The sequence below is a fragment of the Anabrus simplex genome, chromosome 1, assembly GCF_040414725.1.
Source record: "Anabrus simplex isolate iqAnaSimp1 chromosome 1, ASM4041472v1, whole genome shotgun sequence".
Taxonomy (NCBI): domain Eukaryota; kingdom Metazoa; phylum Arthropoda; class Insecta; order Orthoptera; family Tettigoniidae; genus Anabrus; species Anabrus simplex.
The window spans coordinates 598574897-598601491 of record NC_090265.1 but is presented as its reverse complement, the minus strand read 5'-3'; the positions used below and the strand labels follow the sequence as shown (position 1 = coordinate 598601491).

At 41.5% G+C, this 26595-nt stretch overlaps 1 protein-coding gene across 2 annotated transcripts in view; it reads right to left on the bottom strand.

Moving 5' to 3' along the window:
- The window catches only part of LOC136857180 (CD109 antigen), a 271611-nt gene that overhangs the window by 76441 nt on the left and 168575 nt on the right, over positions 1-26595 (bottom strand). For both annotated transcript variants that reach the window (XM_067135625.2, XM_067135626.2), the window contains exons 7-10: positions 21391-21564; positions 16075-16299; positions 15520-15957; positions 8632-8829 (exon numbers count right to left, since the gene is read on the bottom strand). In XM_067135625.2, the coding sequence (XP_066991726.2) occupies positions 8632-8829; positions 15520-15957; positions 16075-16299; positions 21391-21564 (1035 nt within the window). The remainder of the gene's footprint in view (positions 1-8631; positions 8830-15519; positions 15958-16074; positions 16300-21390; positions 21565-26595) is intronic.

Sequence of the window (26595 nt, the reverse complement as noted above, 5' to 3'; positions counted from 1 at the left end):
CCAGTTCATTGCCATCTCCACTGATTCTTCTCTACATATCAATGTTGGACGACCAGCAGCGCCTCATCGACGCCGGCGTATCCGTGCATAACCGCTTCTACCCCGTGGAATCTACTCCTCCACCTATACTTGCCCAACTCTTCGCCGACCCTACCACCCTTCCCGTCGTCAACATGCCGTGAATCTTAACCTCGCAACAACCTACATAGACTTCCTCTCCCCTTTCCCCTACAACAACTATCACCACCACGACTTCTGCCACGACGCATTTGTCCTCCTCCCACATCCCGGCTACATTTGTCACGACTAGCCACCCTTCGCCCATTATGACCTCCTGCCTTCCACTTTCTACATTTTCTACAACGGTAAACCCCCTCTCTCCTCATAACAACACCTTGGCATCCTCCAAATCAACGCCGCCATCGCCTCAATCATCGCTTCAAGACAACGTCGCAGCAGCACCACTGTCATCAATGCCCACGCAGCAATCCACATCTCATCACGGTCTCCCCAGCTGTGTGATCCGTGGACTCGACCCTTCCATCTCCAGCCAGGACATCCTACAAGAACTTCACGCAGCCGGAATCCCCGCCTGTCGTGCGTTTCGCATTCAGACCAGTTCAGGACCAACATATATGGTACGTCTCCTCCTCCCGACTATCGCCGACGTCCAGCACCTCATTGCCACCGGAGCCCCCATCTATGGTCATCGATATAGAGTGGAGCCTTCTCGTTCACCACCAGCACGCTCTCAAACCTACACCATCCGTCGTCGATCCCGGCCGACCCCTCCTCCCGTTCCACCACATCAACCCATTAGTCCACCCCCTCCTCCAACTAATTTCTTCTTTTCGCCATCACCGTCCCCCGCTGATCTTTTCCGACTCTTACTCGCTTCTCTTGTAACCTTCTCGTCTGTGTTTCATCTCCTTGCTCTTCAACTCCCTCATCACCCCCTTGCTTAAAACATTTTCTTCCTTCAGTTCTGTCATGTCTCTCTTAAGTTATATATTAAAACCGTCCACATGCACCTCCCTATTCCACAATTCTACTTCCTATCTATCTAACTTTTCCTCTTCGAACACATACCCTATCATTTCTCACTTCGTTTACCCACCTTCACTTTTACACACATCTCCTTGACCCGCCCGCACCTCTTGGCCAGGGCGAGGGCGTAACCCTCTAGGTGGCCCGCCCCACCCCTTCAGGGTGGGAATGAAAACGAGAATAGTAGTAGTAGTAGCCTCCACGGCACGGGCAACACACACTGTCACGGCACGCTTTTTGCTGTCTGTCACAACAGTTGACTCTGTACATCCTTAACTCCTCATTTTTGATTCTGCCGGGTGACGCCGCAACTACTATCGCACCCAGCCGACCCAAAAAAGCATATAGGCCAGACACCAAATCGGAAGTCGGCCTCCCAATATGTACACCTGTATTGTCCTGGACGTCCAACAATTTATCACTGAAGACACCATCCTATCTGAACTCCGCAAGTCTGGAGTATACAGCGGCACTAGGCTACATGAAGGTTCCGCACCATCGAACGACGTCCTGCTTTTCTTCAAAACATCCACCGAACGTGACCATCTTCTCGCCACTGGTGCACAAATCTGCCAACGCCTCCATCAAATGGAAGACACTCCCAGCAATATTTTAGAGCAACTCCCGGACTATTCTCCTGATCCACTTCCTTACACACCCCCACCTCAACCCTTGTCATTTCCTTACACCACTACAACAACCACCACTACTACCACCCTCACAACTTCCCCAGTTCACACCTCCCTCACAACTTCGCTCACGACTACGGTAACAACCCACCCCATTCCTATCATGACCACTACTATCACCACGCCTCCCACCTCTACCTCATCAAGTCAAGAACCTGCAACTGACACTACCACCGATACAATGCCACCACCATCGACCGATTGCACCTGCGTCATCCGAGGAGTGGACCCGCTCTTATCCAACGACGCCATACTTCAAGACCTCCGCCTGACAGGAACACCAGTTCGCCGAGCAACTCGGATTTTCAATGCTACAGGACCTACCCACCTCGTTCGCCTTCACCTGCCGACTCCGGACATCGCCCAGCATTTCATCAACAACGGCATCCATCTTCAAGGCCGCCATCATCACGCTGAACCATCTCGCTCTCCTCCCCAACCTGCTAACCGATCTCATGCACCCCGTCGCCGTCCCCGGCCGGCTCCTCCTTTCCTTCCACCGAGTCCACAAATCTGTTTTTACCCTCCTCCACCCGGTTTTTCTCCTCCAATACCACACCCAACAAACCGTCTCCACAACTTACTCACTTCCCTGCATAACTTCTCCTGTATCTTTCACATCTTAGCCCTTTCCCTTACCTCTAGCACTAACCCCACCACACCCAACAAACCCTCTCCACAACTTACTCACTTCCCTGCATAACTTCTCCTGTATCTTTCACATCTTAGCCCTTTACCTTACCTCTAGTACTAACCCCACCTTCGTCCAACAGCCTTTATATCATCCTACTACTTACTTTTAAATCTGTGTAATATCTTTTGTACTACTTTGTAAACATCTATGCTAATAAACTCCCTCAACGAAATTCAACACCTAGGCATAGGCACAATTCCCCTCCCATCTCCTACATATTCACATCCTTTACCCACCTCCTTCTTCCGTCACATCTCCCCAACCCGCCCGCATCTCTTGGCCAGAGAGAGGGCGTTAACCTCTAGGTGGCCCGCCCCACCCCTTCAGGGTGGGGAATGAAAGCATAGTTAGTCTAGCCTCCACGGGGCTCTGGTTTCCCTTCAAAACGACATAGCTCTGGTTGGGGGAAGCTCAGCAGAGGGAAAACGCATATCACACGCCTGAACTTTTTTGGCTCGGTGGCCATCATCTTTAATCGCCCACTCAGTCGGCCCAATATAAACACAAACAGGCAGACGCCTAGTTGGCACTCGCCTACCCTCATCATGACCTACTGCCTTATCCCTGGCGTGGAACTCCACATTCCCGAAGACCACATATATGAAGACCTCCAAGCAGACGACGTTCCAGTTCTCAACGCCTTCCGACTGCAGGACGGCCAGACCGCAGCACCATCTACTCACGTTTTAGTTCATCTAGAAGGAGAAGAAGCCCAACGCCGCCTGTTCACCACCGGAGCAAACATCCATAATAAAACCTACGCAGTGGTGCCAACCCCTCCATGCATCCTGAACCAAATAAAAGCCGACCCTTATCTCATCCCCATCATCCAGGTGCCCCCATCGCCCCTACCAACCTTACCCACCTTCAGAACAACAACAACAACAACTACCCTCACAACCACAACTCCGTCATCGTGTACCCCCTCCCCAGACATATTCACCACTGTCACAACTTCCCACCCATCCCCAGTAATGTCATCATCCTGCCTGATATCATCATCCCAGCAGACCCCAGCCACCCCACCACTGCAATTTCGGCCGGACGCCTCAGTTTCACCACCAGCAAACCAACAACAGACGCCCCCACCAGCCGTCTTCAGCTGCGTACTACATGGTATATCTCCAGAAGTCACCGAGCAAGACATAATCCAAGAACTACGGAAAACTGGAGTCAATGTACTTAGAGCCATAAGAATTTACAACAGCCATGGACCTACTTTCATGATGCGCCTCCAGATGCCCAGTAAAGAAGACGCCCAGCACCTCATCAGTACCGGCGCACAAGTCTATGGTCGCCGCCATCGCGTAGAACCCTCCCACTCCCCACCCCTACCCCCACGAAACCGCCAACCATTGAACAATTCACACCGCCGCCCCCAGCCAACCCTCCCCTGTGTTTCCCCATATCCACAACAAACTCCGTTCCCTCTCCCAACTGGACCCATCCCTCTACCTCTCCAAACATATGACCTTCTTCGCCTCCTCATTCTATCTCTCCATAACATCACCACCACCCTCCAGTTCCTCACCTCCCATAGCTACCCCGGACCCTACTTCCGACCGACTTAGGCACATCATACTCCTCATTAAGAATTGTATCACCTCATCCATCACTCTGAATTGTAAAACTCACTAAAATATCAATAAAGTCTTTTATACAAGCACTTAGACAAGACGCAAATCCTCTCCCATCTCCTACTTCTTCAAGTCCTTATCCACCTCCTTCTTCCCTCACATCTCCCCAACCTGCCCGCATCTCTTGGCCAGAGAAAGGGCGACACCCTCTAGGTGGCCCGCCCCACCCCTTCAGGGTGGGGAATGAAAGCATTTGATAGATAGATAGATAGCCTCCACGGGGAGGAGGAAGGGCTTTTGTCGAAGTCTCCTTTTAAGTCGACTCAGATATTCTTTCACATACCCTATATTTTTTTGCGGCCGGGGTGACGCCTCAACTATACATCTCACCTCGCCACGTCAAATAGCATAATTGGCTGTCCCTAAGTAGGTTGATGGCCTTGCCCAGCAATATTATCCACTTGCATCATCCAGGACATTGATCCCGATATCCCGGAAGAGGACATCTGTGAAGCCCTTCTCTCGTCCGGTGTCCACTTTATTCACCGCCTCTATAACGGCACCGACCCAGCACCAGAGGTCCTGCTCTACTACACATTTGCTGCTGCCTGTCTCTCAGTCCAGAAAACCAGTGCTCTCATCCATCACCGCCTCTACTCCGTGGTTTCTACACCGGCTCACATCCAAGCTGAGATTGACGCAGACGAAGAACTGGCTGCTAGTGCTGACATTACGCCTCCCCAGTCCCCACCATCCCCATTACCAGTGTCTTCCTGCCTTTCCCCTCCTCCTACTACCACCATCGTATCTACTCCAGCTACCCTTACTACTCCTTGTATCGTATCTGTCACCACCACTACTATGACTACTACTACCACTACCACCGATGTCGCCCATACCTCTGCTTCCCTTACTACTCTGACTATGTCTCATCCTTTCCTCCTCTCGCAAGCTTCTCTGCCCCTCCCTCCCACCACTGTTCAAACATCTCACCCTCCTTCTACGCAGCCATCTGCCGAGGGACATACCGTCGCTTCTCCGGAGAACATGGCACGCCTACCTCAGCACACACCACCATCTATCTACAGCTGCGTCATCCGAGGGATCGATCCCAGCATCGCGCCTGCCGTTCTTGCCCACGACCTCCGCCAGGCAGACATCCCTGTACAGCGCACCTTCCGCATCTATAACTCAGATTGACCTACTTTCCTGGTGCAGATTCAATTACCCACTTCAGACGCCGTCCAGCGCCTCATCGATTCCGGAATTCACATCTATGGTCGCCATCACCGTGTGGAACCTTCGCATTCTCCCCCACAACCCCTGCACCGTCCTAACACACCTCGCAGTCGTCCCTGGCCTGACCCTCCTCCTATCTCACCTCGTCCACATCTTAGATCACCTATTGTCCCAACCCTGCCACCCTACTCCTCCCCCACTCCACCAACCTCAGATCTACTCCGCCTTCTTCTTACTTCCCTCACCAACTTCTCCTCATTCTACAATACCTTCGCCTTACACCTTTTCCCTAGCCCACTCTCATAAATCATTAGGCTATATCAATGCTATGTATCATTCATATTGCATCTCTGTATTTTAATTTAATGGAAACAATAAAAACTCATCCTAATACTAAAGCCCCCTTAGACACGAGGCCTTTCTTTTTCCATCCAGCATTCTTCACATCGCCTTTTCCCAACTCCCAATTTCCACACATCTCCTCCTCCCCGCCCAAGCTCTCGGCCAGAGGGAGGGCGTAACCCTTCAGGTGGCCCGCCCCACCCCTTCAGGGTGGGGAATGAAAACTTTATCAGACAGACGGCCTCCACGGTGGTTTCACAGCTCTGGTTCACATCTCATCTCTACAAGTGGACTCTAATCTTCCCACAGCAATGTCTCTTCTTTTTTTTGTCGGTCGGGTGACGCCACAACTATACCTACTGCACTCTTCCGATGGCAATCAAGCATATAGGCTGGCACCAAGTCGGAAGTCGGCCTCCCCAACATGTACACCCTTATTGTCCGTGATGTTAATCCTGCTCTCTCCAATGACGACATCTACACGGAACCCCGCTCAACAGGCATCTATACCGCCTCCAGACTCTACGCCGGACCAGACCCATCGCCTGATGTACTCCTGTATGTTCTTTCTTCCGACGACTACTTCAACCTTCTAGATAATGGAGCATGCATTCACCGCCGCCTCCATCGAGTCGAAGCTACTCCTCCGAACATCATGGCTCAACTACTCCTCGAAGCACCTGATACGCCTGTCACAGCCGATTCGTCTGTAGCAACCGCGCCACCTCCATCTACAATACTGTTCCATCCTTCGTCGTCTAGCTGTACCACCACCACAAACACTACCACTTCTGTTCACACCTCCTCCAACATTCCTATAACCACTTCAGTTATGTCCCATCCTTTCCCCCTTATGACGTCTCCTCTCCTCATCTCTCCCACCACTGACCAACTTCGTCCCGAGTGCACCTCACTTCAGCCACCTGCCGAGGGAAATGCCACCGAAGCGCCTGCAGATATGGCCCGTAGACCGTCATCACCACCGCCGTCCGACAGCCCTACAACCTACAGTTGCGTCGTTTGCGGTGTGGACCCTAGCATATCATCTGAAGACATTGTCCATGAACTCCGTCAAGCAGGATTACCAGTGTGCCGAGCGTTCCGGATCTTCAACGCAGATGGACCCACATATTTAATGAGACTCCACCTCCCTACACTCAACGACGCTCAGCGACTTATCCACCATGGTATAGAGCTCTACGGCCGCCACCACCGGGTTGAAAAGTCTCGTTCTCCTCCTCAACCTTTAACACGTCCCGCCACACCTTGTCGCCGTCCCTGACCTACCCCTCCCCCTCAACCACCTAGTCCACATATCCGACCTTATCCACACCCACCACCCTACTTTTTGCCACCATCGCCAACCTCTCACCTCCTCAGCCTCCTACTCACTTCTCTGGTTAATTTCTCCTCCTTCTATCACATCCTTGCACTTCACCTTTTCCCTTACAACCTTGGTTAAATCTTCCTTTATTTGCATCTCTGTTATACATGTCTTTGTATTTGTAAATCTGTCAATAAAGCGCTGGATACTCTACACGTCATTATTTTCATCTCCTTTACCTTTTCAAACCGCTATTACCCATCTCCTTCTTCTAATACCTCTCCTCAACCCCGTCAACTCTCCTGGCCAGAGAGAGGGCGACACCCTCTAGGTGGCCCGCCCCACCCCTTCAGGGTGGGGAATGAAAACTTCAATAGATAGCCTCCACGGTATGCACTAGCCTTGCGTCTTGGGTGGTGTGCTAAGTCCCAACTGATGAGCCTAACTTAGCACACGAGGGCGAAACGCAGGCAACCAAGAACGAGTTAGCTGGAAAATTTATAATGTCCAATAACGGACCATTATATTGGTATTATAAATTTACTCATTCAGGACAAATATTTTAAATTCCCTATGGGAATCAACAACTGTATTATCTGATGGCCAGGCAGGCATCAATTTTTGGAAATGAGACATAGCTCTCATAGTGCATTGGCACTGCTGGTGGCTTCAAGTAGCCTATGCAGTGGCCTCCGCGGTAAGCACTAGCCTTGCGTCTTGGGTGGTGTGCTAAGTCCCAACTGATGAGCCTAACTTAGCACATGAGGGCGAAACGCAGGCAACCAAGAATGAGTTTGCTGGAAAATTTATAATGTCCAATAACAGACCATTATATTGGTATTATAAATTTACTCATTCAGGACAAATATTTTAAATTCCCTATGGGAATCAACAACTGTATTCATACCACTCAATCAAACAGCTCGTCTTCTTTCTCCCAATTCTTCCCAGCCCAAACTTTGCAACATTTTTGTAACTCTACTCTTTTGTCGGAAGTCACCCAAAACAAATCGAGCTGTTTTTCTTTGGATTTTTCCAGTTCTTTAATAAAGAAATACTTATCATAGAGGGAAAAAAGACGGCCGAAGACTTAGAGGATGTGCACCGTTACAATGGATGGACCAGATCAAGAGCTTGACCAGGATGAGCTTACAGCAAGCAATTCACCATGCCCAAAACAGAGACTCCCGGAGGCAGATCACCAAAAGGCTTGTCACATGATGCCACTACACCCTTACGAAGGGTTAGACTCAAAGAGAGAGAGAGCCCTTCCTGACGTCAACCTTATCAGAAGAGTTAATGAGATGAAATGAATGATGTGATATATGATAGTAGGAAGGGAGAACGTGAAACCCGGTGCTGGCACTTAGCCTCTCCTGTCGAATAGCACAAAGGGGTCCACTCAAGGCTTAACACCTTCATCGGATGGACAAATCATCATCAACAGCATCATATGCCCTTACTCAATATGAGCACTGCAGAGAGGTTTGGAATTTAATCCAGGATTTTGGCATGCTATCTAGTGATTAGAAATTGTATACCACCACCTCCGCTACCCTGCCGGCCAACATTTTAATGGTGATTTTTTTTTGACCAACGGGACTTGAACCAGCTAACCAGAGTGCAGACCATTTAGGCTTCAATGCCGTAACAATCATAGCCACCAGGCGGCTCTGATCTTTCTTCAATATAATGTATTAAAAACAGGAAAAGCTATACCTTATATTGTGTGAATCCATCAACAGCCATCAGCACACTGTCTGCCACAATTTCTCCCTGTCTAGTGATGTGGTACACTACTACTCTAAAAGCAGGTGTCATACCAACTGAGACTGGGACAGCAAAGGTGGTGATTGTAGGGGTGGCATCATTTACACTCTCTTCTCCAGCATACAACAACAGTCCTTTAGAAATTATCTGTAAAAAATAAAAATAAAATTTAAAAAATGAGAGCATCAATATTCATGATGTACAGTATTCAATAGAGAATTCAAATAGCATCTTGAATAAAATCCTGTTTGTGGTATGGTGTGTAATCTGTGCTAATCCTTCCAACTTTCACAATGTGTTTCAGAAAATGTTCTAGGTTTCTTCCTGATTTGGTTTTTGATAATATGTTACAAAAGAATAGGAATTATCAGCTCAAAATGCAATGGTCTCTATACCAGATTACAGGGTACGCACGAAGTATACTCCTATATTAAATTAAATTAAACTCAAACTGACATGATATAAAAGTACATATACTCATCATTTATTTATTTTTACTTACATCTTACATTTTAGGAACCTACAACATCCATATGTGTCCCTCCATGGTCTCTGTACCATGTTCTAATGCTCATATTAAGCAACATCTTTGGGGTCACTGTCTGGAAAGCTTTGCGCACTGCATTTTTCAGATCATCAATTCCAACATACTGCTGCTTCCTCACCTGTTCCTTGATGTAACTCCAGAGTATGTTATCAGATATTGCTAGATCAGGGCTCCTTGGCCTTGGTGGCCATAGAAGAGGAGCTGGATCACTGTCCAATCCTTGACCGATCCAGCTATTCCCAAAGACTGCGTTCAGACATTGTTGAACAGCCACTGTGAATTAGGCCAGCGCCCTCTAGTGTTGAAACCAAACAACGTCTAAGATTCACGCATTTTGCTGCTGCGGGATGAGTCTGTCATTAATCATCTGGAGATAACTGTTCTCATTAACAGAACGATCAAAAAATATGGGCCAAATAGATGCGTTTGTTTCATTCCGGCCCAGATCATGACGTGAAGTGGGTTTCGTTCGATTTCTTGAAAAAAATGTGGATTTTCTTTTCTCCAAAAGCAAACATTGTGACTATGGGAGCTGCGATAAATCACACATTCGTCAGTGAAGAATCGCACATTCATCAGTGAACATGACTTCTGCCTTCCAAGCAATTGTTTGGAATTGTTGCAGCATCCGACCACAAGCATCAAACACGTCTCTCCAAATCATCATCTGATAATTCATTGACACTCAGTGGATGCCAACTCCTCATTTTCAGATCCACTTTGGTGTGTTTCCCCATTGTTGATTCCAGTATCCCCAACTCTGTCGCATGTTTCCATATGGATTTGATCAGAGATTGTTCGATAGATTTTTCCATGTCAGTACAAAGTTCAAGTCTGGTTGATGGTCTTCCACTTCTCGGTGTGTCGCAAACACTGCCCATTAGAAAGGCTTTCTTTTTCCATGCTAATAATGTGTTCTTTGTCAGTGCTGCTTTCACAAACCGCACAACAAAATTGTCCCTCACATTCTTAATTGATCTGCCACTAATTTTACGTTCATGAATCCGCACAGCAGCCGGCAAACATTCCTCAATCATATAATCACTTGTGTTAGCCATTCTTTCAATATCTTGGCACCAACTGTTGTCAACAATCAAAGTCAATAACAATGGGTATCCGACAATAGAAATAAATATGAGTAGGGGTATATGGACTTCGTGCACACTCTGCACAGCGAGAATGCTCACGAATGGTGTTTCATTGCTAAATAGTGTAGTGTGTTGATAGTCAGTTATTTTGCTTCTTTCCAGTACAGTAACTGAACATGTTATATCAGGGGTGGCCACAAACCTTAATTTTGGGAGCTGCAAATTTAGGAGACAAAATTGGGAGCATGTTTAGAAAATGGTTTATAAAATGAAGACATGTTTTTCATTTTATAAAAAATGAAGGGACATATATTTTCTACACTACACAGAACATTATCGTTCAGGTACACATCAAGGAATAACATTTTACTTTTGAGAGGTGCTTTTACGAGTGTTCATTTTTGCTGTTAGTTTTTTTGAAATCTGACTGATAATCGGTAAGCGCAGTTCACACAAGTTCACTTAAATGTTCATCAGTGCTCAGATTGATATTTAGATGTAATGAATTTAAGCGTTGAGTACAGTGATTGACACACATATGTAGTCCCAACGATTGAGATAATTCTCTTGGCACACTCTTTTGTTAGTGGGTATTTTTCTTCTGGAACATTCTTCCAAAATTCTATGGCAGAAACGCCACTTGTTTTGAGTCCTTTTAGTCCTTCGTCTTCTTGCAGCTCTAGTAGCTCCAACTCTACAGCTGCTGTATCCTTTGTCATTTGTGATGAAACAGGACAGCCATCACCCACAACATCAACAGAAAAAAGGATTTTCCAAGAATGAAAATGATCTCAAAATCATTAAATGTGCCATTCATTTCTTCAGCAAGGCCAGACATTTTACTCGTGTAATCTTCAGTTTCCACCTGAACACCAGGAAAGCTTTCAGTAATTTTCTTCAAACATTTGAAGTGAGAAAATGTTTTAGTCTGATGGTCATTCCCAAAAAGCTTTAACTTGCTATGAAAGCTAAATACAGTATGGGCCAAATCAGAGATAAGTTTTTCTCTTCCATGTAAAGATATGTTTTGCATTTTTAAATGCTGGACCACATCTGTAACAAAAAAAAAAGCCAAATCTAACAACCACTGGGGGTCATTAAGTTCAGGGAATGATTTTCCTTTTTCTTCCATAAACTGTTTGATTGGATCAAGTAATTCAAAAAATCTGCAAGAACATTGCTTACTGATAGCCATCTTACTAAGCAGTACCAAGGTACATCATCAGGAAGCTCATCATTGTTCCTATCTCCTATAAAAGATTTGAACTGTTGGTGTGTTTTGGCACATGAGCGAATACAGTTCACAAATTTTAGAACTACCTGCATAATATGCAGGTACTGAAAATATTTTTCTGCTAAATTTTCCCTGAGAATAATACAATGTATGGGTAGGAAATCACGAAATGATGTGTCAGCAGTTAAAAGCCCAATAAACCCTTCTTTCGTGCCAGTCACAGATGGTGCACCATCGGTAGCAATGTTGACAATATTACCGATAGGCACTGAGTTTTTCTGTGAAACACCATCCAGGGCTTATTTAATGTCACAACCACGAGTAGTATCCTTCAAAGTAACCAGGTCTAAACGTTCTTCCACCACCTGCAAGTCCCTTGACACATACCTCACAAATATGGTTAGTTGTGGTTTAACTTTGATATCAGTAGACTCGTCCAGAGCCAGACTTACTGCTGAGCACTCGCTTAGATTTTTTTGTAAATTATTAAAATATCTGCACTAATAACAGAAACTCACCTCTCTATTGTGTGTCTAGCAGCAGGCATTTCATTGATCAGTTTCGACAGTTTCTTATTTTCGGGTTCTAAAACAGAAATAACTTGCACCGTGTTCTTCTTAATAAACTCCCCCTCTGTGTAAAGCTATTCTGCTTTTGCAATATTAAAAGCCAAGATGAAGCCAGCTTCGGTTGTCAAATCTGCTTTCTTGGTAAAAATTGACATAACCCTACTCTGACCATGAAGTTTTTCCTTCAGTGTTTTAAGTTTGGTTTTCCTTAACTGAGAACCAAGAGGAAAATCCTTATTGAAACCGCTGTGGTTAGTGTCATGATGGCATTTTAGATTACTGGCCATCTCTCTCTTTCTTAGCATTAATCCTGACTTGCAGGGTCTGCTGCTTTGCTACATCTCCTCCATTTCTGTCTGTCGTTGACATCTTCTGGTGTTAAGCCAACACTGTGCATGTCTGCCCTGATGTTGTCAGTCCATCTCTTTGCCGGTCTTCCTCGTGGTCTTGTTCCCTCTCGGCTGATGTGGAGCTCTGTTTTGGCAACTGAGTCGTCCTGTTTTCTCATGACGTGGCCGTACCAGCGGAGACGGGCTTCCCTCACTTTGTCTATGATGGCCATGAACTGTGACAAAGTTATTTGACACAAAAGGCTTACCGTTTCTTTCTATAAAAATGAGTTCTTCCTCCCAGTCGGTATTAAAAGCTTGATTCTCCTCTTCATATTTATGCTTCTTAGACCGCATCACGACTGTTCGGACATCAGGCCACAACTGTACTGAAACAGCACACAACAACTGCACACAGAAAAGTATCGGCACTTGCTACTGCCTACACCTGAATGCAACTGCCTTTACCTCATGACACTGACTCACTGACACACTCTCCTGTTCAAAGCACTATCTAACCTAACGGAAGGCCCCGGAACTATCTTCATCTCCCATCTCTCACCACTGACCTACAGCGCTAATAACGTTAAGCTGCACATCGCTGCTACCGACTTCCGCCGGCCGTGAGATGTTGTTAGTTTCCATTAATTATATAATTTAATTTCACTTTAAGGTTGGTGTCAGGAGCCACACGAGACTGTCTCAAGAGCCGCATGCGGCTCACAAGTCTCGTTGTGGCCAGCCCTATGTTATATGAAAGGCAACCTTTTAAACAACTTTGGTTCTACTAGGAGGTCCATGTTTAGTGCTTATAACACCCTTCAAGGCATGAATTAATGTAGAACAGCATTTCTCAACCTTTTTCAATTCGAGGACCAGTAAAATGTCAGAAATAATTCTATGAACCATTAAGTTATATGGGCCTAATTTTTTACCCATGTGTATATTATTAACATTTGGAACATATTATATTACACCATCATATATAACATAATAAATCTAAAAGCATGTTTTGAATTGCCATGGAAATACAGTTATGAATTTTTTTTTTTTTAATTTCATGTGGCTATTTCTAGCCGAGTGCAGCCCTTGTAAGGCAGACCCTCCGATGAGGGTGGGTGGCATCTGCCATGTGTAGGTAACTGCGTGTTATTGTGGTGGAGGATAGTGTTGTGTGTGAGTTGCAGGGATATTGGGGACAGCACAAACACCCAGCCCCCAGGCCATTGGAATTAACCAATGAAGGTTAAAATCCCCGACCCGACCGGGAATCGAACCCTGGACTCTCTGAACCGAAAACCAGCACGCTGACCATTCAGCCAACGAGTTGGACAGTTATGAAATTAAAGTGAACTATTAAGACTCTTAATATTTATTAACTAAATTAATACTAAATTAATAATAATATTATGCACTTACAAAGGGAGAGGGGAGAGTATGGAAAAGAAATAAAGAAAGAATAATAATATGTTATTACTAACCATTAATGAGATGTCTTGAGTTGGTCGCCTTCTACAGAGTTCCTGGATACCTGGCTCAGTATTAGTCAAATTCAATCTAAGGTCAACACATGCAACCCTTTCAGACCCAATTTTTTCTAGATAAACAAACTTTTCTTTTTGGTTCAACATTCAAGAAGGATATTATGACAAAAAAAGAAAAAAAGAAAGAAAATTTAGCTTACCATTTGCAAAAATACAGTCTGTACACAAGTATGCACATCAGGTGTCAACTTACGTTGAAATTAAAATGACAGATCAAAAATTAAATTTCCAGAAGGAAACCATAAATTCATTTCATCGATTGCAAATGTTAAAAACATGCAAGCTCTTTAGGCCTTTTCAATCGTGAAATTACCAGCATTTTGCCCCAGTGTAGCAGTGGGCTCATCAGCCGCCAGCATTTGCAAAGGTGTAGCAATCCAACTGATGAGCACAGTGGGGCGAAACCCTGGTGATTTCATAATTGAGAAGGCCTAAAGAGCTAAAATGTTTTTAAAATGACTTTGTTAATATATGGGATCATTTTCTAGTCCAGGTTTCTTACAAATAATATTAAAAATAACATTTTGAGCTCTTTTAATTGTATTTACAAGTAGTACATGTGTCAGATTACACTAAAGAGTCATAATGATTCTCAACATTTCATTTTTTCGTCGTCGTCTTTGAACTGAATGTTGTAAAACTTGAGTGTATTCATACACATGCATGCTTGTAAGTACAGTTAAAAGAGCTCAAAATTATATATTTTTTAAAACCTGTACTAGAAAATGATCTCATATATTAACAAAGTCAGTTTAATTTCAACATAATTTGAGACCTGGCACTCATTATTTTTCAGTTGAGATCTCATTTTCTATTTCACTCCTCAGGAATTTTTTTTTTCAGTGTTCTTATATCGTGCCTACTGTACTATTTGTGCCAATAATTATACTAATTTGTTTGTAAGTACTTGTTCAGAAATTGTGATATTATTTCTCAACAACTGAAGATATCTATGAACACTGAACTAAAAATATTCATATGTCCTCTATGTCAGCAAGACTAATAAAGATCAAACATAATTTACAATAAAATATGCAAAGGGTTCATATAAATGCCATACGTTGGAAACTAAACTAGAAACTTCAACAAGTCAAACATTTTCAGTTCAGTATAATTCAGAAATGTATTTCCCAATAATGCCTTTTTACAAAATCTGCCTTTAGAGAGAATAGTTCCAAGCCTGGTTAAAGGAGGAGGGTTGGGGAAAGAGATTTTGTCTCTCTCTGTAAACGTAAAATTAAAGCCAGAGCTAATTTCACTAATCCATGAAACGGAGAGAGGCAGTCCCTCTACTATACTAGAATGTTATTGTCCTATCTCCAGCACACTGAAAGCAAAATGATTAAAAGCAAAGAAAGAGAGCAAACCAGTCATCATAAACATGACATACTGGAGAGGACAGGAAAGAATTGAAAGTTCTCTGCAAAACCTCGCCAATGGTTGTTAGAAGAGGACTGGATTAAGTAAGAAAGCAAGCAAGTATATTTACTGTAGAAAGGATTATAAGAATGTTAGATTCTGCTTACCACATACTGAAAGCTTGAAATGACAAAATTTGTTTTCACATGGAACACTGCAAACTCTCCAGTAACAGCGACATCCGTGCTTGTTTGTATACTAATAAACTTGCTATGTGGAGAAAAATGTGGCAACGCTGTTACTGCTGTATAAGCTGTACTATCTTCGTGGTCATGATAATGAGCTTCAAGCTGAAATTTGGTTGTATTTATTGGAACATCAAACTTAAAATGAAAAATTCCCTCTTCTCTGTATCTCTCAACTGCTATTTTATTTTCATACTGAACTTCTCCCATTTCTTCTTCATTTTCTTCTGAAGTCACTATAATATCTGGTAATACAGTACTTCCTCCACTATCTGAGAATATACGGATTGTTATCCTGAGGGTAGACAATGATAACTTCTCAGGTGCAATTCGCTCCTTATCATGATATGCCACAACAATCTGCAACAGAAGCACATGACATGTTTTAACTTTGTTGTACCATTAGACCTTATATATAGATATCAAGTGCAAGTTGTATATTAGCTTACTGCCTCCCAGTGCTGTGGTGTTACATACGTGCCCTTCAAATGGCATTCCTGGTCTGAATATCATTGGTGAGCTCCCCAGGAAATATAAGCTGACTGAGCTGCTTATGATGCGAGTATGGCTGAATGCTGAAGTGGTTTCACCGTGCATTATGTCTGTGAATACAGCTTCTAGACGTAGTTCTACTCCCATCATTTTACCCATTACATCTCTCACAGTTTCCATATCAATAACTATGTCATGTTTTCCATTTTTCTGTGGAAGTAAGTTCATGATTAGTACTGTATATACCTGTTAAATATACTCATTGTGTCATTTTATACAAAAAAAAAAAAAAGCAAAGGAGCATTCACATGATGACAGATCAGGGTAGCAGACAGGGGCGGCTGTACCTTATGTGCTGAAGTGCTGCAGCACATTGCCTATTTGAAAAATAAATTACTTTAAGTAATATTATCTACAATCAAATACAGTACAATGAAAAATACGCCAGCCAAAGAATAACAAATCATTCAACACTCCTCACAACCACATAACTAGTCATGCGCTCCACGCCAGGTACTGGCCGTGCAGATCACAGCTCAGTGTGGCTCAGCGAGAATTTCTAAGCCTTTTGCCACAAAACAGGAACTCCGCCTTTTGTGCATGTGTGCCTAACTTCTACGATAGGCTGTGGAAAGAACAGCCAAGACATCACTTGACAGCGAGTCTTCGTTTGATCACATGGAGGCAGCACTGGTCACACCAGCAATTAGACCGAAATGAGAATGTGGCAGGTGACTCAGCGGTAGTATTTAAGAGTGAATCGCTCAAAGCAAATGGGGAACAGAATACTGTAGAGAAGTCAACAGCTGCAGGTCTTTTAATACTCTCAACTTACCTACTCCATAGCCACATTTGTAAATCGATGAACTATAAATAATGTCCTTTTTATGTTGTCAAAATAAGGACAATATATTGGGATGTACTTTAATTACAAAATGTCTAGTTTATAAATTTTGCTAAGTAAACTCGTGTCCTCATCCCGAGGTGGTGCAGCTCTTTTCAGGCACACCCCCAATGGAGGTGAGCTGCATGTGCCATTTTAACCACATACCAGCCCTCCTGCCATTCTTAAATTTCTGGCAGTACCTGGAAATGAACCCGGGCCCCAGAGGACGGCAGCTAATAACACTAACCATTACACTCCGGAGGCGTACATAAATTTCACTATAACATAACATGTAATTTTGCATTACGATGTTGCTGATTTTATTTCAATAATTTTTATAACGTTGCATAGTTCTGTTTATGCACGCTCACACCAGGTGTTTCTGAATTTGTGAGTGTTTTGTGATTGAAGGTGTTATTGTGTGTTTAATTAGTTTTGTATGAGAAATGTGTATATGTGTTGGAGATGTTTGCGCGTTTGTTCAGTATGAAAAACTCGGTGGAGAGCCTCTTGAAAACCGCATATGTTTCTAAATATTGTTATTTTTGGACGGGGGATGGGTTACAGCACACAACTGGTTTTCTGCACCAGCCGCCACTGGTGGCAGAAAGAACACACAAAAAAAAGTCAAGGAAAAACTGTTGTCTTTGTAGACTAATTTTCTCCTCATCTATTACTTTTCAGCTTCAGATGAGCTTGTTCCTGTTTCTCATTGTCTTCAGGGAGGCTGGTGTTCTTGAAATAGGAAGCACAGGATAAACACATTAAAAGAAAAAAAGTTTATAGAAATGATAGAAAACAAGGAATACGTGACAAACGTGAAAATTAGAAGTGGAACCCTGCAAGTTTACAAAACTTGCCATATATTCAAGTTTTGACTTCTATAAGTAAGAAACTAGGCGATATTGTACATTTTCATTTATACCAGCATGACTTCATGTTTGTTGCAGGATGCCATGCTTGTCTGCAAATGTTTCTTCAAGACTAAGAATGTTACAAGTGTTTTAATTTCCACCTATTCAATACAAAGAGAGATCTAGTAATTAAGAATTAAATCTTATCATAATAATTACAGGGACATGTTTTGCTCATTATAAGGCCATCTTCAGCCTTAATCTCAAACCTGTAAGGTGATTAATCAGGATCCTGGTTGCTCCTACAAATCGTAAAATGAGGATACTAATGTAGGTGCTTGTTTAACATAAACTTGTAAGAATGTCCTTGGTTAAAACTGTGGTATCAAGCTGCATGTCTCAAGTTTTTCCTTAGAATATGTCTCAAGAATCTTGGTACCAATTTTAGTCGTAGACATTTTTTTAGAAAAGGTATCTTTACTTAAACTGCTATTCTTAACCTTCAGGTTGAGAAATTTGTTTAGCATATAATAGGCCTGGTTGGCTTTTACATTACACATTATAATTCTCATGTTTGGTCTTTATTGAAATGTACGTAAAGACAAAGAACGTTACAAGTGTTTTAAAAGCCATGCTGTGAGACATGGTGATCTTAGTAGCTCAAGATTGCTGGTGTTATTGCATCACCTGATGTCATCATACTGAGATCAGACTGGCCCTTCCTCTTTAAAATAAGATATTGAACACTGTGGTCATACAAATTGTCTAGAAATTATTTTCATTAACTTTAATGCTCACCGACCTCAGTATGGCTCCAAAAGTATAGACTTATTCTACGTTAAATTAGCAAGGGTGATAATAAAATTAATTTCTGTGCTGTTCTTAAGATCAAAGACTTCCAATGAAGAGTTGAAAGGGTTTGATTGTTTTGTTGACTTTTCCCTTGAAACAACATTCAGTATTACAGTCACTGGTTAACAAACCCACATGTGCTATGTTTAAATATTTGCTGTTTGACACTGCAATCTTGACACCAGACTAGAATGCAGATGGCATGTCTTGTAGGAAGAAACTTATTCAACAAGGGTGAAAGAAGAGCAGATTCTGGGTACCTGGCCCATTCTTGGCAATACAGTATAGTATTGTCAGTGTTCAGTACCAGCCAGGTGTGGATTTAAGGAGGGGACCCATAGCTTCCCCCGTCCTTTGTCACATAAGTTATAAAAATAGATCTTCTTCTACCACCACTTTTTCTCTACATCTATGGGGTCACAGATGCAAACTATGTTGCACATTTGGATTTAGCCCTGTTCTATGACCATATGTCCTTCCTGAGGCCAATCCTAGGTGGAGGGATGTAACCACTATAACATGTTTCTGTGGTGATTGGTAGTGCGGTATGTTGTCTGAATATGCAGAGGAATGTGTTGGAACAAACACAAACACCCGGTCCCCAAGCCAGAAGAATTAATCAGATGTGATTGAAATCCTCAACCCGGCCGGGAATAGAACTTGAGATCCTCTGAACCGAAGACCTCAACAATGACCATTCATTCAAGGAGTCTGACAAATTATAAAAATAGATCATCCATGTATTTAAATATATATTTCAATTAGACTTTACATAAATAATGTTTACCGAAGAGTGGCAAGAAACGTGTTTTGAAAGCTCTGTCCGTGAATGATAATGATTTGCCAAGGTTCTATACATGAAGTCAAAGGAGAACTGCTACTTTGTTATTCATGGCGAGAGAAAATACCTTCTAAATACAGACCAACTACATCCAAACTACATCTTCTGAACATCATATTCTGTAAAATGATTCTGAAAATAGTATTTTTCAATGAAAAAACATAATACTTATATTGGACAAATTTGTGAAGAAAAGGGTTTATGATCCTTGCCATGGTTGGTAGTTCTGTACCAGTTCTAAGAAATCTCACTGGCCAAATATTTTAACATTTGCATGATTTATTTGTAGGCACTTTGAAATTGCACAATAATAATGTTTCTTATATATTTTCAGTACAAGAAGATTTGTTTGCAAATATTTCTTGGCACAATATACGAGTGATAAACAACAGGGAACATTTTATTATAGGTTAACTGTATAATGGAAAGAGAACAACTAAGTTTACTAACATACTTCAAAGATGAGGGAGAGGAGTAAAGGAAGAGGAAGGAGGATATGAACAGAAATGGAAAGGAGAAACATAATGGCAGAGCAGTGTGGGTAGAGAGCAACAGATAATAACGTCAATGACAAACATGTTAACATGTAAGAGCATGGAGAAACTCTACCTTCATGAAGATGGGTGTATTACCAGCAGGCTATAGTGTGTTTGGCAGAAAGAAAGACTCTTCCCCTCTTCTTTTCATGTGACGAATGATAAGAAGGAAACAGAAACCTATAGTTTCTAAACTTTGTAATGTTCACATAGCTCAAATGTTGCTAGGCATACTGCTATCTGGCATGGTCAGCATAATTTTGCAAGAAGGCAGGTGGGGTAGGAATTTTTTACACTTCCTGTCTTGAAGGTCATTAATCCTCAACCTCCACACCTAAACTGTCTTAAATATCTTGTGTACACAAACCTCATATGAGATCCCTAATATGAGTCTTATTTAATGTGCTCTCTGGTACTTTCCTTTATGAGTGCACTTTACTTTACAAGTTCTGCCTAAATCCAAGATATGAATGTGGAGAAACATTGTGGTGGTCTCTCCAACTCTTGTTGTTTTACAAGTGTTACATATGCTAAGTTACTGAAGTTTTGTACCTATAATCTGCGAGTAAAAATGTTTTTAGTAGTAGAAATATGTGTTCTTTTCAGTGATTCTATTATTTAAATCATGTATTCAGTGTATTCTCAGTCTAGAAAGCCAAGAATAACAGCCGAGAGGATTCATCGAACTGACTGTGTCATCTCATAATCTGCAGGCCTTTGGGCTGAGTAGCAGTTCCTTGGTTAGGTCATCAGGGCTGTAGTGCCATGGGGTTTGTTTTGTTTGTTTGTATGCTGTATATTACCATTATTTTCTTAAAAAATGTGGAAGCCTCATATGAGACCCTTTCATACTTCAAAGTGAAAATACAGTATGTGCATGAGAGGGTTAAAATTTAAGCAGGAAGTGAATCTCTGTTTGCCAAACACACTATAAAGGACATGTGCATGCACGCACAGAGAGAAGGATTGTAGTAGGTCAGTGGGAGAACTTCTGTGTATGTCTGAATGGGCATGGGCTGCAACACTTGTCCTTATATGCAGGGAGTGTCACATGAACATCAAGAGAAAAGAAAATCATTAACTAAAAGAGGATTGTAATCAATAAATATGTAAAGGACACCTCAGTTCTGTTAGCAGATATATCAGCAAATATTTCTTAGTACAATGTGGGTATGACACTTTAATGGGGAATTTTATTAGGGGTTGACTGTGTAATGGAAAGGGAATGAGCAAGGTTCTTAAGAAATATATTGCACGAAGATTTGAAGCAATAACAGAACAATATTACTTTTTGAAAAGGCTTAGTATTCAGGTAATATTTATTGATCTTACCAAATAGATTGTATCCTCCCATACAAGCAGCTGGGTGCTATCATCCAAGTGCCTCCCATACATCTGAAGTGTTGCATTACCAATGGCCTTTCTCTGTACTTCTGAATGGGCTGCAACACTTGCCCTTATTTCCTTTTCTGTGTCCAAGATGTATGCTGGGAGTGCCAAGTGTACCTCAATAGAAAAGAAAATCCTTAAAAATGAGAATTCTAGGATTTTAAATCGTTAAATAATAGGGGCGACTCTAAACCAAGGATAAAAGTGCCTATTGACAGATTAAAGGAAATTAATGTTAAGAAAATCAATGTTGAAAAGGGGATATCTTTGGTGGTAAAAATCACACCACATTTTAACACATTTTAACTAACATATTTTAACTATGTGAAGAAATGTTTTCAAACATGGTGTAAATAAATATAACATCCATGATACGGCAATACGTCGTATCCCACAATAGTTCAATTTTACAGGAGACACAAAAAACATTGCGGGATTTCAATAGTACATCCTAAATATATTATGGAAGTGTTTTATTGTTTCATTCTAGTCTAGTTTGAATGCTACACTGCCCAAATGGAATGTTTTACAATTTTCTCGAATGTACGTGGGTTATGACTTTTGAATAAAAATAATGTATAGAGAATGTGGGTTACGGCGTGTTTCATGTTGTACTCTCCTACTTAGTTACTGTTTTTAAACAAAATATAAACGCTAATAAGAGATAATAATCGAATATTCTAAACACATACTGCATAAAATAAAGTGGATAAATAATAAAATTCTATTTAATTGAACATGAACTAATGTACTATATCCAAAATCTCTCAAGGTTACTATGTGAATATAATATTATTTAACCATATTGAATAATTAAACTTCCTTTCAAATAAGAGAATTAGTGTTATGTAAGTAGACTATTCATTGATTAACTAGCAAAATAACACAAAGTACAAATATACCTACAGCCTCAGAAATTACAGATAACTTCGCACTGTTGCTTAAGGAAAGAGTTTTCTCTACTCATCAAGGGCGGAAACATTTTAAGACATTTACCTACCCTGCACAATGAAAATAACAAGAGAACGTACATTACAAAACTAGTAGTAATCTGCTGTACCAGTACTTTTAAGTGAATCACTACACTTAATCATGAGGGAGTGAATCATAGAAGGCATGGTAGTCTTTTGGAAGAAGTGATTTCAACTGCTGCAGGTGATGATATTTGTGGGAAGAAATTTTCCGTGGTTTGGTGTGGAATGAAGGCCACTGCATTCCACTGGCGTTTTCACTTCTTTCTGCATTGGGGTAGTAATTGCCAGGCTTCTTCAAAATTAACTTTGTACTCAATATCCCCATTTGGACTATACTTGTGACATCTGATGTCTGTTACCTTTCTCTGCCCGGGCCTTATGCTAAGAAATGTGTAACCATTTGGCCTCATAAGGGAAAGGTTTCTTCCTTGCTTCTTGCGTGATAGTAATGTAATTGCTGGGTAGATGGTTTGGTCTTTTCTTCACTTTTCGTTCTATTGTGCTGTGGACAGAATGACATTCCATTTGTGTGTGCCCCCTTCCCAGGAACTTTTGCATAATTATCTGCCCATTAATAGCATGGTCTAGCAAAGCATTCGCTAAAATACTGTTCCTGTTCTGATATGTGCACCCATCACTGTATATGATTATTTCCTTATCATGTGCACAGTGGCATTTGAGGTAATCAATAATCATAGTTGCAAACATTAATGCTGACAAATCGGTATCGATTTCGCTGAACCAATTGCACACACATGGTGCAACCTTCACTGCCTCTAAGCCCATGGTAATTACAGTGCACTGTTTCTATGCAGCAAGAGTTTTATCATCTTCTTTTTCTTTCTGTGCTCTATCTTTTCTAATTTTGTGCTGGATCCAGTCTTCTTCAGAAAGGTTACCTGCCTCATGATCAGCACACATGTCACATTGGTCCTTTTTCATTTTATGTAAGGACAGATTCTTTTCATGGAATACGGATGAAAATTTAGTTCTGCCTACTGGAGTTCCATTATGTTGCATTTTCTCATAGTACAATTCATACACCTGGGCCAAGGAATCTATACTCTGCTCGAGAAATAATTTCGATGTATTACTCCTATTTTAATGCGAAGGAAGTTACGGCAAATCGTTGAAGAATTTATTTAAATGCTCCAGTTCTCTTTATGAGCTGTAGGTCTGTCACTCTTCCTGTTCTTCACTGAGACTTCATTTGAAACATACATTCCTGCTGAATTTTTATTCACCCAATTTCTCACAGAACATTCTCTTAACCCTAACGTAGAATGGAACATTTTCTTGCAGACAGGTTCCTGAGTACCATTCTTTAATTTCAAATAATAAAGGAAGGTAACACTTCTCCGAGATTCTTCTTCAGATGTGTATCGCTGCTTTGCTACTAATGTCTCAACAGTGTTTGCAACAAATCTGCTCCACGGCATTATTGACCAAAATTCTTGAAATATATAATTTCGCTCCTCCTCAGAAATGTCATCACACTTTCGTTCTGCACATTTCATACATGATTCAGAGTTGGATCTATCGCCTAACATTCTTTCATTTATGGGTTGGTCCTGTACAACATTACTCTCTTCAGTCGTATAAGCTGTGTCTCTCTTCCCTTCCATTCATAGCCTTTTCTTTAAATTTCTACTCCAGCACATGCTATTACCCCTCTTTTGCTTTAAAGAAGTATCACGTGGGGAAGGATGAAATTCTGTATCAGAAGGCATATCTAAAGTATCTGGGTTAGCTGCTATGACGGAAATGTTGGTGTCTGTAGCAGAATTTTGTTCTTCCCTAGGTTCTTCCAATTCCATGAGTGCCCCTGCAATATCAGCAGCTAAAACAGAATGTGCAGTAATGCTGGAATTATTGTAATTATTTACAGTTTGTTTTGAACAGTAACAATCACTTCATTTCTCTAGAGGAATCAAGAACTGGAATGTCACCCATCTTAATTAAATCAAGCAACTCCCTATCATCTGCTTCCAGAACATAAATATGATATTCTGGATATAATATTGTATTACTGCTACTAGCCAAACCATCATTTGTAATAGGCGACTGAATCGGTACTTTCTCAGGGACTTCAAGCATATTACACTGTGCTTGATTCGCAGGCCTAAAGTTTTCAGGTATTGATATAGGTTCACAATCAGTCTTATTACGATCTAAGTGGTTTCACATGTGATCACAAGCGGCTTACTACAAAATATCTATGAAAACAAACAAAGCGGCTGCCTGCAATTTGTCGTCACCCTCACATCTGTGGGATACGACATTTTGTCACTCATTGAAAACATCATCGGGGATACAACATTTTGTTTTCCTTAAAAATAAAATAGAAATATTTATCTGAGGGATGTGATATTTTTACTGAAGGTGTAAACATAACCCACCACCCTGAAAATGGTAAAATGTCAATTTCGCTTAAATTGAGGGTTACAACATATTGCCGTTTCATGGACGATAAGCTATTATTCAAAATGGAAATTCTCATTTCCTATGGAGAGAATTAGATATTTTTCACTCAAGCTATTATTCACTCTATACTTTTTTTTCCAGAGTTGGAGTCTGACAGTTGAGTGGCAAAGTGCTGAACTACAGAAAATAAACAAACACCACCAAACAATGTTGCCAAGAACAGGCAGTCACACCTCTCTCACAGACTCATTGTTTTGAGAGTCATGAGTTATGATCTAAAGCTTTATTATATTTTCATAATACTAAAGCACACACGATAACATGAAAAAAGAATGTTTTAAGCTTGTAGTTTTAAGTTCAAATATTTTTGCATTGCCTTTCCTCAATAGTTTGATCAACAGTTTATGCAGATGTACATCAGAAATTCATAATGGGAATATTGATGTGGAACAGAGTAATTCAATGTTGGGAACAAAGCATAAGTATAATTTTAAAAACAACCAAAATAACCAGTTGGTAACTCAATGACAATCACTATCAACTGCAACTAAACTAAACCAACCTTCAACTAGTAACTATGCACAAAGTAATAGTGAGAAAATTATGAATAGTATAAAGAAAAACTGCACACATGGAATGAAATAAAAACTTTCTGACAATACAAATACTGTATGGACACACAATGATAAAACAATATAACACAAAATGGGTATAAAGCAGAATTTGCCAGGAAAGGATATTAAGTGACAATGAGAAATAAACATTCTGTTTAGCGCCATAAACATGTCAATGTTGCCTATGTTACAATGACAACACCACTCAATTTTTGCAATGCCAGCACCAGCATCATACTCCATCTTTTGAAAAAAGACCTATAATGTTCTTATTAGTATTTGAAAGAAGCAGACAAGTATCAAATCAAGCCAGATATTTAGGTATATAGACGTACTTTATATTGACACTTGTTTGTCCCTTTCCAGTACTTGTATTATCCCATTGGGATCCTTTTCTCCATTTGTGTTTGTCCCGTGTTCCTAATCTTTCACCACTTGCATTTATCTTTGTCTTATATGTTTCTTTCCTTTCCCTCTATTTACCTGGCTTTCTTCTTATCCTACTCTTCCCATGTCAAGACTGAAGATATGTCAAGATGGCCCCTCAATGAGTGTTGACACTCACCCTCCTGATGAAGCTGGGAAGTAGAAACAAGCCCGTTGGGGCTGGAGAAGAGATGGAATTAGAAGAACTGGGACTGATGGGGAGAGAGTTTATTTATTTAAAAATATGAAGATTGTCCTTGTCCTTTTGCACTTCCATGTTTTTCCTTGTGTCTTCTTTCTGTTGCTCCCTCTTCCCACTCTGACCTGCCATTGTGTTCGTCCTGCTAATGTTCTTATTATTGCATATGATCCACAGCCCATGAACTTCCACTGTGTAGAAGATGGTTGCCTAGTTATAGTTCCTTTTAAAACTGTTATCACCACCACCACCACCACCACCCCATTGTGTACACCAGTAACAGTGATTGGGAATTAAAAAAGTGAGGGGGTACAAAAATGTATAGACAACAAGAAGTACTTGGGTTTGAAGGATATAGCAGTCGGTGGGGGGTGGGGGTGGGGTTTCCATCAAAATTGAAAAAACAGCTACAAAATGGGAAGTTTTTGATGCTCTCTGAACAAATTTGACAGAAAGGTAAAGGTTCGCTGTCTACCACCTTAAGTGTAGTAATAATCATTTTTTGAGACTT